Here is a 14,646-nt window from a genome sequence, read left to right as displayed (position 1 = left end):
CCAACGGTGTCTGCTGCTTGATTGTTGTTGACAGTCTGACCCCTGGTGACCCCTCCCTCTCGCTTGGACGAGAGCAGACGTGAAAGCCCAGGAATTACTCAGGGAGCCTGTGGGAGAAAAAATTTGCGGACACAATGAAAGCGTGTCACAGCTGATTATTCTCGTATTTACCATCATATGTAATGGTCGACAGCAAACATCAGGAGCGTTCGCCGCCTCAACAAGAAAGAGAAAATGTAGGTCCCTTGTATTCCCAGATTGCTGCTGCCGCCTCTGACGTTGTCCAGAAGCAGGCCACCGTTTTCCCCAGATGTTCAGCTGGAGAGTAATTGAAATGAGCAGAAATAAGATGGTGGATGGAAGCAAGGAGATGAGGCTGTCAAAACTTGGCCAAGAAGGGTTTGTCTTGTCTCCACACAAGGCGATAATCGATTTGGCGTGAGAAGAGGCCCAGGGAGGCGGGAGTCTGATAAGAAAAACAACATTATTATTATTATTGAGGTTTACTTGCATAATTCAACAGCTGTTGCTACTTTACTACACAATTTTGCCACCTTACTCATTGTATTTCTACATATGGTTTCATTTCATGTTTATTTCTTCATCAACATTTACATCACCCAATGAAAGATTGTGTGACTTTTACCCTTTCGACCTCTGGATTAGCGTCTTCAGCTTCGGGAGGCATGCTATGATACTAACGTCTCCAGTGTCATATTCCAGTCACGATCTCCAACTTTTTCTGTGAAGCTCCAAAATATGTCAGGGAAACACGCGTGAAACGATCCACAAGAGCAGTCTGCAATTTCCCATCACGTTCAATAACACGGCCATGAGGGGGTCAGCGTGCTGAGGAGCGATCGAACAAGTTGCCGCCAAATGCGAGCAAGGCCCAACAGCATGAAAATTATTTCAATTTAAAACTTCTTCAGAGGAATATCGACAAACATTCATTTTCAATTGGTTGAACATACAATGGTTGTCGATGAATTAGTGTTGAGGATTTGCTGCGAGGGGGCAAAGCAAGGAAGAACAGCTTCTTGGGTTTTGTCCTGCTGTTATCATGAATGCCTGTTTGAATCCAGACAAAGCTCACAGAAGTCAGAGTCACACTCATTGTTAATGGGACAGCTTGAGGCTGGAAATTGCTAGGACAACAAAGATTGGAGTCCTGCGTTTTCCAGATTTTACGACAGAGTTGCTTAAATTCATGAATACTGATGAGATGACCGGAGGCTTTTGAGAACATTGAAGGCAACGCGGAAATGACTGGAGACGTTTACCTGATTACGTTGGTGGACAAAACAAAGGGTTGAAGTGACGGACGTGTTGCATCATATTTCAAAAGAACACATTTCAGGCAGTTTCCGAGATGATGGAAAACAGATTTTTGAAGCTTTAATTTCGTTTTTTTTTTACAGACTTTTTTGTCACAACAAAGCCAACAAAGAGCATCTCTCACTGTCTCTTTCTCTCTTTACTTTCTTTTCTTTTTACTCCATTACATTATCGTATTCATTTGAAAGCAATCGAAAAAAAGAAAGACAGCCAACGATTCAAGAGCGTAAAAGCAGAGGCAGTTCTTGACATGCAGCGAAACAGGCAGCTCGTCTCACCCAAAACAATCCAAGGCAGGGGGGATCACCAACACCCCCCCATCCTACACCCAGCGTCCAGTTACAACTCCAAAACCCCCCCTTCCCCCATTTACCCATCAGTCAGACCCCATCGATTACTAAACACAATGACAGAAGCTGCAGACAGAAAGGTCATTTGTGATATGAATATTCACTTCAGGGATGAAAAATGAAATTTCTTTAAATTCCTCGGGCTATTTATATGCGTCAAACTGGTTTGATATTTTTATAATTGAAACATTCAAGAATTCCTACACAGCCACCGTGGTGATAAGCCAAACAATAAGACCATTTCAGATATGCAAGTGACTCTGTGCGGAGTAGGAAAGAACAATCAACGACCTTCTGATCTCGTCCAACGTTCCAAAAAACTTTCAGGATTGGATGATCGGTTTGGTCTACAAAAAGGGAGGCGGCCACATATGATAAAAATGTTCATCAAACTTACACAACTGTTCTCTTTTTTAATTTAGCTTGTACAAGTACAGTGCATCGCATTTGCCTTTCATGAGATTACATCTGGGCCCACACAATACTTTCAATATTTAAGTTGTAAAAAAACACGCTAGCTAGCCATCTATTTGATTCTTTACACAGTTTTAAAAGAACTGCAAAACGAGAAGAGAGTGTATGTGTGTATGTGTGTGAGTGCTAAGCTCAGTGTTTTGCACTGTAGAATCTGATTTATAGCCTAGTTGCTGTGTTTTGGGGGTTCAGGTGCGAGTGTGGCTCCCCCCAGCGTCTGGTCCCGGAGGGAGAACGTAACTGATAAGTCCATCTGTTAAGTGGCTACAAATAGATACTGAAAAGAAGAGAAACCCTCAATCCCAAACACTTGAGGCAAAGAAAAAATAATAATAATAAAGGAGAAACCAACAGCCAGACAACACCATCCTCCCCTGCAAGCAGACAAAAGCAGCGCAAAGACAAAGGTTGATGAGGGTTTAAGGGGTGCGTCCAGATCCTATGAGGGGACCACCGCATCCATCTGTCTGTCCGTCCGCCTGCCTGCCCGCCTGTCCAGCCACCCTTCGCTCCTTGTGTCTCACTTTAGGAGAGCCTTTATGGCATCCATCTCTGCAGCTTCCAAAGCGCTGATGCCGTTGGGTCCTTTTTGGTTCTTGTCGGCTCCCTGCGGAGGAAACGGGACACGAGTCGGTTAATTGCCGCTAAACGAAGCTGCGTCGCAGTTTTAAATACGTTCTGCCAAAAGCGATTCAATTAGTGACGACAAAACAACTAAGGAATGAGACTGAAAACAGATTTAATGGGGCGATGGAGGCAGAGGCGTCCCTTTGTTTGGCCTGCCAACTTTAGCCTCTTAGCGGTGGGCTTAGGGAACCGGGCAGAGAGGGGCTCCATTGTTGCGTGGAGGAGCGGCCTGACCCAGTTTGAGTGGCTGCCTGGGCACAAATTCCGCAGTGCATCTCAGCGGGAGAGATTAAACAGGGCCGACACAGAGCAACATGTCACATCTACATCTACATCTCTAATTAGAAAGAGGAAGAGGGAGAAAAGAGGAAGTGCTAATAATACCGTTAACTTTTATAATGTGCACCTGTCAACAAGTTACCTGTTAAAGTCCCCATAGAGCTTTTGAGTATTACTGACAGGTTACTATGATATACCAGGGCACATAGTGGGTGTTGTTACGCTGCAAAGCATCTCTACTTCTCCTGTGCTGCTCATTCGTTTAGCTATAATGTAAATTCTATTTTAAGATGAACACATTGGAAATTGACTCATAAATAAACAAATTTCACGATAATGACATTTGTATACAACCGCTGCTATCAGAGCTCATCTGAGAATAACGAGGTTTACATTTTATGATCCAGGGATTTTACCACGAGTGGAGGTTGGGCACCCATTCTGACACCATTTAAACAGCAGAAAAAGAGGTAATAAACAAATCCTCCGTTACATTAAACTGTGCTGAAATGAGGAATCAATTAATCGAGTTGCCAATCTGCCAATTTTGATGGATTGGCAACTCGATTCATTTAAATCATTCAAGTCATGTAGCAAAACCTGAAAAAAAATTGATCTTAGAAATGAGGCGTCTGGATCTGTGTGAGCTTTCGGGTCCAGTCAGGCTCGGACAGGGATGTCGAGCTCTCATCACAATCTGTCGTGGCTCGCCATGTGGTCAGCCGGAGAGGATGTGGAACATTGAAGGAAGCTCCCTGGAACCCCCCCTTCCCTCTCTCTCTCTCTCTGCTCTGGGGAAGTCATTAGTATGGCTGGTGTGATGCAGACTGTAAGGGCCTCATTTAGATGGCGAGAGGCAGTGTGTTATACCTTGACCTGAGCCCCTGAGCCTTCAGCGCGACCCCTTGGCTGCGAGGAGAAACACATCTATCTGACAAACTCAATTACATGCCTGGAGCATACCATCCTATTTAAAGCAAACACTCCCATAATAAGCATCCCCTTTGCACTCTCACACACCTATGTATCCATAAACAGCATTCTAGAAGTTGTGCCGCTGATAGATACTCCCTCTGGGTATTTACAGTTGAGTTACCATAATAGCTCCGGCCCCGTAGAATCCTCCTCTTTCCTGCCTCTCAGGATACACCACGCTGTCCCCAATGGCCATCCCAGCATAGTGGCAAACTCCAAACACCACTTACAGTAATGAGCTTTCCCACGGTGAATAATAACCCCTCATGAACGCCTCACTGTCCAAACATCCAGTAAAAGAGACACCGGTGACCAAGTGAGGCACAGCCTAATGAGTAAGAATGGACTCACAGGGTCTCCAGTCAAGGCGTGATGCTCATCATTGTGGATTAGGGATGCACACAAAGCAGCGGCGGGGTCAGTAATGTAACGCCACTGTTCTGCCAAAGTGTCCATTAAATTTTTATGATGGCGCCCGTGTATGGAATCCAAAGCTCTCCCCTCATGCGTACATCCTCAAATATTGGTTGGGCACATTATCTGATTATCATGCGATTGGTGCGTCGGGCTATTGACCTGATGACACGGGCCCAAACACCACGGGCCTGTAACAGGGTGTGTTTCACTACACACGGCAAATTAGGGGAGGATCAATATCGGCGCTTGTGTACAATGTGTCAAGCTGGGTTGCCGCTTGAAACGAGGTACGTGTCATGGAGCCGGGCCAAACCCTGGCCTGGGTTCATGCGCGGACTGAGGGCATCATTTAGGCGGCGGCCCAACTCGTCTACGTGAACAGAATGCTGCAGGTTTCAGTATCACGGATCACGTAATGGGCAATTTACACCGTTTCACACTGCGGCGGAGTGAGGGAAGGAAAAGTCTGGACACAACCTTTTGCTTCCCTTCCTACAATCTTTGCCACCTGTCTGAAGAGAGAGGATAAAAGGGGTCAGACCTGCACTTCCTCTTCAATGTAATAGATGAGCAGCATGGTTCATACAGCGTTTGACTGATTTTCTGTGGCTTTACTTAGAACCTTCAAACCTTCCAAACTTCCATTGATGTGTCCAAAAATGAAAAACGTCAGGGGTCTTTCGTTGTTTGCCATTGATGGATGTATTCAGTGCGTTTGGCCAAGATCTGACAGTGAGGTCAACTATACAGTTAAAATGGCCTCTCAGAATTCAGAGCCAATAGAGGCGCTGCTTGCAGCCAGGGGCAGCAGTCGGCTCCAGAGCGGTTTTGTCCGCCAACGCAAGAATATCTGACATTAAACCTAATTAATTAGCTTTATCTGCAGTGCCACAGGTACCGCCGGGCAGAGTGGATACGCAGAGCTCAGTGCGCGGTGTGGCTCGTGGTACAGAACATGGCGAGTGTTTAGAGCTTTCAGAGGGGGTTGGAATCAGGTCCCTGGGGAGAGTTCTGACCTTTCGGCTGCATTGGGATGTTAATCCCCGCTGAGATGAGCGAGGAGCCGTGACGGGGCGATGTCGTGGGTTTGCTCGTATCTCTGCCCGCCACTGTAATCCCTGTCTGGATGAGCCTGGGCTGACACACAGGTCTGCCTGTTCTGTCTATTATACCAAAGACAAATCATTTCCCAGGTGGTCCCAAGGGGCTTTCATTTGGGATGCGGAGGCGGTAGTCGGTCGCGATGCAGATTTGAGGGATTCTATTGTATATTGTCAAACTGAGCACTGAGCTGCAGTCACAACAACAGCAAAGGAACAGCAGAGACCTGGGTTCATCTATAGTTGACATGGGAAGGAAAGCGTTTATTTCTCCTATTCTGCTCCTCAAACTGTGATTGAAAGTCTCTCAATGCTGCAAATATAACACAAACTGGGGGGAAATGACTTCTCTAATCGGCTCATCGTTACACCATCGCAATGTGGTTTTGCAGCCAAATTTCAAGTGTCAGCACAAACCCTCCCTCAGGGCCAAATACCACACACACAAAAAAAAACCAAGCACATCAACCTGTGGGAAACATTCCTTAAGCTGTTTTTATGTATGCAGAGAAATGAGATCTGCAGTCATTTTACAGGAATATATGGGTCAACGCTTTCAGTCACCAATCTTCCCCAGAGATATAATCACCCAGTTGCTGTTTGTGCGTTTCATGAATGACACAAATGCTGGTTAATGTCGACAGCTTCCACATATTGGCCTCAGTGAGCTGTGAGCCGTGAGCTGCTGTGTGGCACTATGGCCTGCAGGGACGGAGTGTTCCCATTGAATACTGGAACCACACCGTGAACACCACAGCAAAATTACTCTTTGGCTTATCCACCTTACTTTTGTCACGGAAACAATGGCACAGTGATGCAACTGTTTTCTTCATTTGCTGTCCGCCTCATTTAGCCAGGCTGCGAACAGACAGCTGCTCGCTCGCTGGGAACATCATCACCCCGAGCTCCTAGACCTCATCTCCTTCCCTTATTAAAACAGTGTGTAACATCGATTGTGATACGTGGGGAGAAATCTAAGTGTCACTGTGCTATTCTTCATTCTGCCCTCCACTCAAACCACGAGCACTTAACTTGCACAAGACGATCATCTGTGATTGATGACTCCACCTTAAATCTCTGAAGGCTTTCATGCACCGCTGCACTGGAATGGCTAATGACATCATGTTCAACTTCCACACTATTGATGATTTGGGCCGAGATACAAGTAAAATCCAAATAATGACATCAAATCAAAGTCATTTCATTTGACTTTCATTTCTTTTTAGGCACTTTTTTTTTAAAATTTGGCTTCAATGTCAGTTTGATTTTATTCATTTGGACTATTGTATTTTATTTTTGGAGGCGTCTATCTATTGGTATTTATTTTTAGCTTTTAAAAAGAAAGAGATAGTTGCAAAGCTTTAATTCCCATTTACATCTCATTCACTGCCACTGCACGTGTATGGCGGAGTAGCAGACCATAGCTCCTCTTCATCCTCCTCCTCCTCCTCTTCAGCACTCCACTGTGTCTTCATCTCTCAGTCACTCGTATTCCTGACCTGGTGTCGCTGCATGAGCAGAAGTGCTCGTTATGAATGTTGGGTCATTTCTTGCTTTTTGCTTTCAAGTGGATGTCGACAGAGATTCACGAAAGTGGACGAGAATTGCTTAACTTTGGCTTAAAGCTCAGAAAAGTATGTTGGGGTAAAAACAAAATAAATACATATCTATGCCTCTGGTGACCAAGCAGCACATACAAATCGAGTCCCCTGTGTGGCTGCCTGGGTGTGCAATGATTCATATTTTCATCCATCCCCCTTTAGGTAGGTTAATGTGCTGGCACGTGCAGAATTAATTAAAGAAAGGAGCGGTTATTTACTCATATCTGATTGGCAGAAGAAGTGGAAACAGCTCTGGAGGTTTTGACAGAACAAAAGCTTGGCCGCTCATGAATGAGACCACTTCAAACCACACATACAGAAGAGAACAACAGCAGCCACACCGTGTGATGCTCTAGGAACATGCCAGCACGGCCTCCACAGGACTCCGCTAAAGGGCCTTTTGTCCCGCGAGTTACCTCATCAGCAGTCACGGCTCAAATGGAGCCTGTGACACACGGACGACAACAAGGCAGCGACGGGGTGAAGGACACCACGACTGGTTTGCACGGGCGCTCGTGTGTGTGTGTGTGTGTGTACACTCCACCGACCTTCTCTAGCAGGATCTTGACGCAGTTGAGTTGACCCTCGTAACAGGCGCAGATCAGCGGAGTAAGGCCGTGTTTATCTGGGGCCTGTGGGGGGAGAATGTGAGAGAGACGTGAGTGGGAGACGCGTGAGGAAGGAGACAGATCACAGGAGAGCAGAGCGGGCTTCATACATCAGCAGATCATAGACAGACTGCGTCCAGCACAAGGGCACATTACTTCCATTACCCAAAGTAATACTCCCAGGAGAGACAGGAGAGGCTTCACTTCTCTTTAATCATCTGTGTAAATAATGACGAGGGAGGCCAGCGTGCATCACAGCTGTATTTACTTCCTGTGTTGCAGATGTGGACCAACTAGAGCAGTGAGAATCCTGCACAGTCGACAACATTTTGATGCTTGTGAGGAGAAGAGAATATACAGTACGATGGTTCACCTTCACTCCTTCTGTGCAGGCCCAGATAGAAGGAAGCTTAGCTGGTGAATTAGAGCTTTCGTGATCAGTGCGACGAGGGTAGGAAATAATAATATTAGTTTGTCTGAGTTGCTTGTGGAGCCGCTTCTTCTTTACAGCAGACTCACCAATCGGCTCAGACTTCCAATTTCTGCCCAGTCTAATTTCCAGTTTTAGTCGCTACCGACAGGCAAATTGACCCGTTATTGGTTGTCCACAGTTGCTTTAATTTTCATCAAAACAAAAATTGTCTGTTAGGTACTGAAGTTACTGAATAAGCATTTATTAAAAGACTTACAAAGAATTACAAAAGAGCTCTGACCAGAACTGCAAATGTCAGTACAGATGGATGTGCTCTTTAAGTGGATACTGATCAATCGCCTACCATCACACCAGAAGTGACTACAGGGGCTTAGGGGGCCAATCAAGCCTGATGCTGAAAGCTGTCCAGCCCAGACAACTGTTGAAAGTTAACTGCAGGAGGCTTTGATGAGCTGGCGTAAACTGTCACATTTATGGGCACTGTTATGTTTGTGTTTCTGTCCGGCAGAGCCGGGAGGCAAATGAATGCAAAATGAGGTGGGTGAAGTCACAAGTCGTTGCTACACTTGAAAGCTTCTTACATTGATATCGGCTCCCTTGGAGAGGAGGAACTCCACCACCTGCGTCTGACCAAAGTCTGCAGCGTAGTGTAGGGGTTTCCTCCCGCCATCTAGGGTCCTGTTCACATCGTCAGCCTGGAGAAGAGGAAAGACAACAGAAATTACATTAAAGTACAGATGGTGAGGAGCATGATTTACTTCAAACAGAGCATTCCTTGTAAGCAGACGCTGCCATCCCTTCATGACCTCGCTGTGGTGTTATTTGACTTCAGGCTGTCCGCCCTCCAGCCTCAACAAAAGAACAAAACACTCACCACCCATTCTTAACTTCCTTACCACAAAAACACAACCTGCTATGTGCGTTGGTTAGCCACAACTGTGATGTCACCGAACAATTTACTCTGAACCATTAACAATCTGTGTGATCACGGAGGCAGGGCGAGGAAAAAGGCATTCCCACACTTAAAAACCAGACTCCAAATGACAACACATCAGTCGAGTGTGTCGTCCTGGGAGGCACAGGTAGCCAATATAGTGTTACGCAAGACCATCTATATGAAAACACCTGATCTGGCTATCTTGTTCCCCCGAGGCTACTAAGTGCAAGTCTACTAAAGCCAAGTTGACAATCGACAGAGAGAATGAGAAAACAACCGATCTGGGAGAGAGCATATTGATGATATTGGCAGGTTGATAAGAATCTAGATTATGGTCATTGTAACTCATGTGGAGCTATTGTTGCTTCGTAAAAACCACAGGTTTAATATTTTATAGATACAGAAGAAAAACAAAGCAAGGTGAGATGTGTGTGGCTGTGTGTGGCATAGGTGTTTCTGACATAACGGAAAGTTTGTTTCCATTAACTCCATCTTCAAGGGCAACAGGAAACCCCTGCACATTTTTTAACACTTTATTCAACAGTATTCATTTAGTTAATTTATCTCATTTAGTGTGTTCTTAATTTAATTATTCGCGAAGCTGCTGTTTGTATATGTTGTTTACATGTTGTTTCTTGTTTCTTTTTATATGTTATATGTACGCACCAAGAACCAGAGCAAATTCCACTTAAGTGTATACTTAACTGACGAATAAAGCTATTCTGATTCTGAAACAGGTTCACACTGAAGGAATGGCTGGTTGGTGGAAAAAGACCACAACTGCTTAATGATCTCATCATGTTTAAGATTTCTTATTCAGTGCTTCGGGTTTTATACCAACAACACAGTGTTGGAGCAACATATTGACTCAGAAACTAGCATAATAGAAATTAACTGGGCATAAACAAACGTTTAAACCTCTAGATCAGAAGGGAAAAAACATAGTTAACATTAAGCTGATAACTGTAGCGGCCATCTGTCGTCACCTCAAGTAAAACGTGACCGAATGAAATACCGAATGAAGGTTGAATTCACCATTTCACACGGGTACCTGTTTAACTGGAACACCAGTCTGTCAGCCTTAATATACTGCGTTGAGACCCTGGGCCCCTGCCATAGGTTAGCTCGCTAACCATGAACGAAACTTACCAAAAACATGTTAAATAAAACCCTCTAATGACGTCAACACAGACACTCCAGTAATGTTTGCGCTGTCAGTAACACGGGGCTTTATTTACAACACAATGTCCCCCGCTGTTGGTGCTCGATACCGGCTGTGCCCCACGAACCAGCTGATGCTATTACTGGTTAGCTAACCAACAGGTTGCCCTTGTGATAAACATAACTAGCGCCAAGCCTCTTTAGCTAGACTACAAATACGGCGACATTATATATATGTACATAACAACAAATGTAAAGAGAGTAACATTATATACTATGAAGTTTGGGCCACCATTGTTCACAGGCTGCTAAGATAGATGACCACAAACGAAATGAGCACCTATCCTCCTCCACGAAACAGCATTTTAGCCCAGATACTAACCTAGTATCATAACACTGGAATCATTAGAACCTGTGTGATATCTGTCTATCACACTCGTCGCTCTGACCAGTAGCTACACCTCGCTAACGTCAGTGTATCTGACATGACATGGACCAACTTTAGCTAACGTTAGATTGCTAGCTAGGTACATTGTCAACTAATGCTAGTTATCCTAGCGAAGCAACAGGAGTTCCGAACAGCAACCCGACACACACAACTCGTCAAGCCGCTGACCTTAGTAACCAGCGGGGTTCACTCACCGTCACCAATTTGATTTGGACATCGTCCAGTTCTCCATTCGTCAATGCCCACACCAGTTCCGTATCGTCCATGTTCCCGTGTTGAAAAGCTCCACTCGGCTGAGGTGTTGCTCCCTCCCTGTAGTGCGGCGGGGTGGCGGTTCACTCGGACGCTTGTGTGTTCAAACTCGGCGAGCTCACCGATGCGGGGAAACGGGCGTAAAATGTGCCAAAAGAAGTTGTGAAAGGCGAAGTAAAGCAGAGAGGGATCCGCCTTTCTGCAACGGAGAAGTGTTTCCGATGCCGTATACCCGGAAGTTAACTTTGACTAACGAGGAGCCCGATGCTGCGTTCACGTACTAGCTTTAAAAGTGTCTTTTACCAGTTTACGCGTACTGAGGGAAAATCCACGATCTAAATGTGTTACTTGCTGTTGTTGCCGAGTATTAAAAACCACCGCACGACTGCAAATACTAAGAGTAATATCTGTGGCGCCACCGCAGAGATATTAATGTATAAACAATAATGTATCACTAGAAATATCAAAGGAGCGTCTCGTCTGTCGTATTTTTCTTCTCTAACAGGAACGCAACTTCGATGCAAAAAGATACAACCTCGTTTTTTCCTCTGTAACAATTTAACTTTTGATAGAAAATGCAAGCATTTAATACGAATGTAAAACATAACACAATGAAAGTGAAGTAAAAGGGAAATAAATAATTACATTAGTTTTAATTCGATTCACCATAAGACAGTAAGTATTTCGAGAAAAATGTGGAAGTGTGAGGAGGACAAAGTTGTAATATTCTGAGGGGAAAAGAGGCAATTGTGGTTAGAAGAGCAAACAGAGTGTGAGGCAGCAGTGGATGTGTCAAAATGAAAGCTAGTGAGGAACTGATGAATTTATACATGAACAAACGTTGTTATAAACGCTATTATACATTATACAATGTATTCTTTTTTTTTAAATCAAACAATGTCATACTGCGCACCTCAATCACACATCACTTTCTCCCAAAAGTGTGTCATAGATTTAAATTGTCAGGGTCTACATGAGAAATCATTTAAATATAAGTTGTATTATTTTAGGAAGTAGAGGATATGTAATGTGTCTGTTTTTATCACAAGAATATTCATAACATAATTTCCTTATCGTATCACATTTTTTCCAGTTCCTCCTATTCACACGCACACACACTTTTGCTTCTGCTATAAGATATGAGCTTGGTGTCTGCCTCTAAAGTCTATTTGTGTTTCGTGACATAATGTTGTGCCCTGAATCCCTCAGACCCATCTTACAGCTCTCACAGCAATCTCAATTAAACCTAACAGCCTCGGTGTCAACAGAGCAAAAGTAGCTGAAAGTTTTACTGTGAGGAGGAGCTGCAGTGGAGACATCAAATCCTCCCACAGAATGACCCGGATCTAACCCTTTCTCAGGCAAAGTCCAGCTGCCAAGATGCTATTCAAGGTCTGACCTGCCTGTACAGATCAATGGCGTACCTCTGAAAACAGTTTATTTGTGCCAGAGAACCGATGGTCCCTGTGACTCCCGATATATCAGCTGAACTGAGCCTTTACTTAAATACATCCTTCTATATGACCCTCGACCCACGAACGAATGCGAGCGGCCAGTGCACGCACTTGCTTGATGCTATCAAGGTCTTTTCCTGCCCTTTTCTGTTTTTCGAGCCGCTATTTTTGAAGAACTGCTCAGTTAGTCTGTGATGAACAGACTACAGAAACACAACAAGGCGAGAGGGGGAGGACACATCATTACGTTACCTTGATCTGTGTAGGATCAAGGCCAGGACAACAAGTTCAAAGCCTTCACCACTGCCTTTCTGCCATAGATTCCACACTTGTACTTCTGCTTCCTCCATTTCCTCCCCACCTCGCCATATTTTCCCCCAGCCAAGTCAACTGTATATATCCTCCCTTCAATCTTTCCTTGTGAAATATGGCACCGCCATTCAATCACCAGCACCTAGGAAAAACCAATCTGGCGAGAAGGACTATAAAAGACATTCAATAGGGTTCTATGATGAGAATAAAAATGCTCCTTATGAGATTCAGCCTCTCTGCTATTCTCCTGTTCACACACACACACACACACACACACAGCAGCAGCAGCAGCGGCTTAGTGCAGGCATTAAAACAGTTTTATGTCCTTGTAATAAACTGTCTTACAAGTGTAAGTCTGACATTTCATACCCACATGGTAATAAGGACAAAGCTGATTACTGCCCACGTTTCCCCTGCTTGTTATGCTAATGTGACATACATGACTGAAATGACTCACGACTGGGTAATCGTCAGTCCATATGCATATGTGCCAATTGCAATTATCGACAGCTGCTTCACAGACACATGGATATTATAGATTTCGTAAAGGGTTTCCACATTTTGATTTCAGTAAGGGGTCTATTCTGAAGCTTTTCCAGTAGTCTAATGCGCGGAAAACTGCTGCGCACACTGGGTGAAAACAGACCATTTTCATGTGTGTTACATGTTGATTAAACGTGTGACAGAAGCAAAGCACCAAACAAAAACAAAGCTCCCGGGGCAACCAAAGGCATTATTAAAGAAGATTTAAATTCTATTTTTCCTACCAGCGTTTCATAGCCAAGGCCATATATAAGAGAATGTCTCAAATAGTGAAGGAAGGAACAGCCTGTATAGGGTTTTTATAATGTGTACGGATGCCAAAGAAAGTTTCCCTGCTGTCAAACCTGTAGAAGTATTTCTATCCATAGGCATGACAGCACAGCGCCTCCATTTTTCACTCCATTAAACGAGGGCTCAGGCAGCAGAAGTACAGTGTCCGTGTCCATTAAAAAAAGTCCAGAACAGGCTCGACTGAAACGTTCTCCCCCTACCACCCACCCACCCACCCTCGTCAAGTGTCCAGAATGTTCCAGAGGTGCAATGCTGGAATCACAGTGCAGATTCAGATAATTGCCCAGATCAACGGCGGGCCTCCCGGGTGCGCTCACATAGATAAAAGAATCAGACGAAGTTGGCCAGAGATCTTTAGAATAATCAAACTTTCTGCAAAGACGAAGATCCCAATTAATGATAAAAGAGTACGTGTCATGCTAGGTGGTTTACAAAACCAAGGTACAGCATACTGCCGTCTTTTCGTCCTTACCTTCAGAAGTACTACTGTCAAATGCTCACTGTGAGATGAAGGCAACTATCTAAAGGATACTTGATACAAAATGCCGATTCCAGTTATTCATGGGTTTGTGGTGGAGTAAACATATTCATTCTGAAGATGTAGTCACTGTCACAATTGATATATTCACATTTGAGAAGGCAGCCTGGAAACCTGCAAAGCACTATAAATGATTAAAATTGAGATTTTGAAGGATTTTGTACCTAAAATGGATTACCTGCTCCATTACATTACAGTCAGTTTTCCCTTCTCTTTTTGTAGTTACATTTCTTGGTGTTGAAACATGGTAAATAATTGATATTTCCCTCTGAAATGCAATATAGTGGATACAGAAAGTCGTTCAACACTAAAATACTGCGGTAACTTCGGAGAACAGTACACACAAAGTTAACATAACTATTTACTTTCCACACCAAGGGTCCGCTTCTCATTTTTACTTTACATTAGTAATACAAACATGTGTTCACCTTCCAACTCTCCAAACAGTCAATTCCTCTCTGGGTGCTAATGTCAACAACGGAGCCCTGAAGGAGTCAAACTGAAGAGA

At 44.3% G+C, this 14,646-nt stretch overlaps 1 protein-coding gene across 1 annotated transcript; it reads right to left on the bottom strand.

Annotated features, from left to right (window-relative positions):
• Positions 1-1,373: 1,373 nt before the first annotated feature.
• Positions 1,374-11,246, bottom strand: mtpn (myotrophin). Its single transcript, XM_076158957.1, has 4 exons — positions 10,943-11,246; positions 8,784-8,897; positions 7,710-7,793; positions 1,374-2,769 (listed from the first exon to the last, which is right to left on the bottom strand). Exons 1-4 carry the CDS (start codon positions 11,012-11,014, stop codon positions 2,683-2,685), a joined length of 357 nt encoding a protein of 118 aa, XP_076015072.1. The 5' UTR covers positions 11,015-11,246; the 3' UTR covers positions 1,374-2,682.
• Positions 11,247-14,646: the final 3,400 nt, after the last annotated feature.

Source organism: Genypterus blacodes, unplaced genomic scaffold (genome assembly GCF_046128005.1).
Source record: "Genypterus blacodes isolate CSIRO-AG114 ecotype Tasmania unplaced genomic scaffold, CSIRO-AGI_Gbla_v1 ptg000090l_1, whole genome shotgun sequence".
Taxonomy (NCBI): domain Eukaryota; kingdom Metazoa; phylum Chordata; class Actinopteri; order Ophidiiformes; family Ophidiidae; genus Genypterus; species Genypterus blacodes.
The sequence above is the reverse complement of the archived record's forward strand: the minus strand, read 5'-3'. Positions and strand labels throughout refer to the sequence as shown.

What these genes read in the sequence shown, in the direction of transcription:
- mtpn (XM_076158957.1), bottom strand. Translation starts at nt 11,014, where the DNA reads ATGGACGATACGGAACTGGTGTGGGCATTGACGAATGGAGAACTGGAC. An exon ending in TCCAAATCAAATTGGTGACG is followed by an intron (nt 8,898 to 10,942) that starts GTGAGTGAACCC and finishes CCTCTTCTCCAG; the next exon opens with GCTGACGATGTGAACAGGAC. An exon ending in TCAAGATCCTGCTAGAGAAG is followed by an intron (nt 2,770 to 7,709) that starts GTCGGTGGAGTG and finishes TTTCCTCCGCAG; the next exon opens with GGAGCCGACAAGAACCAAAA.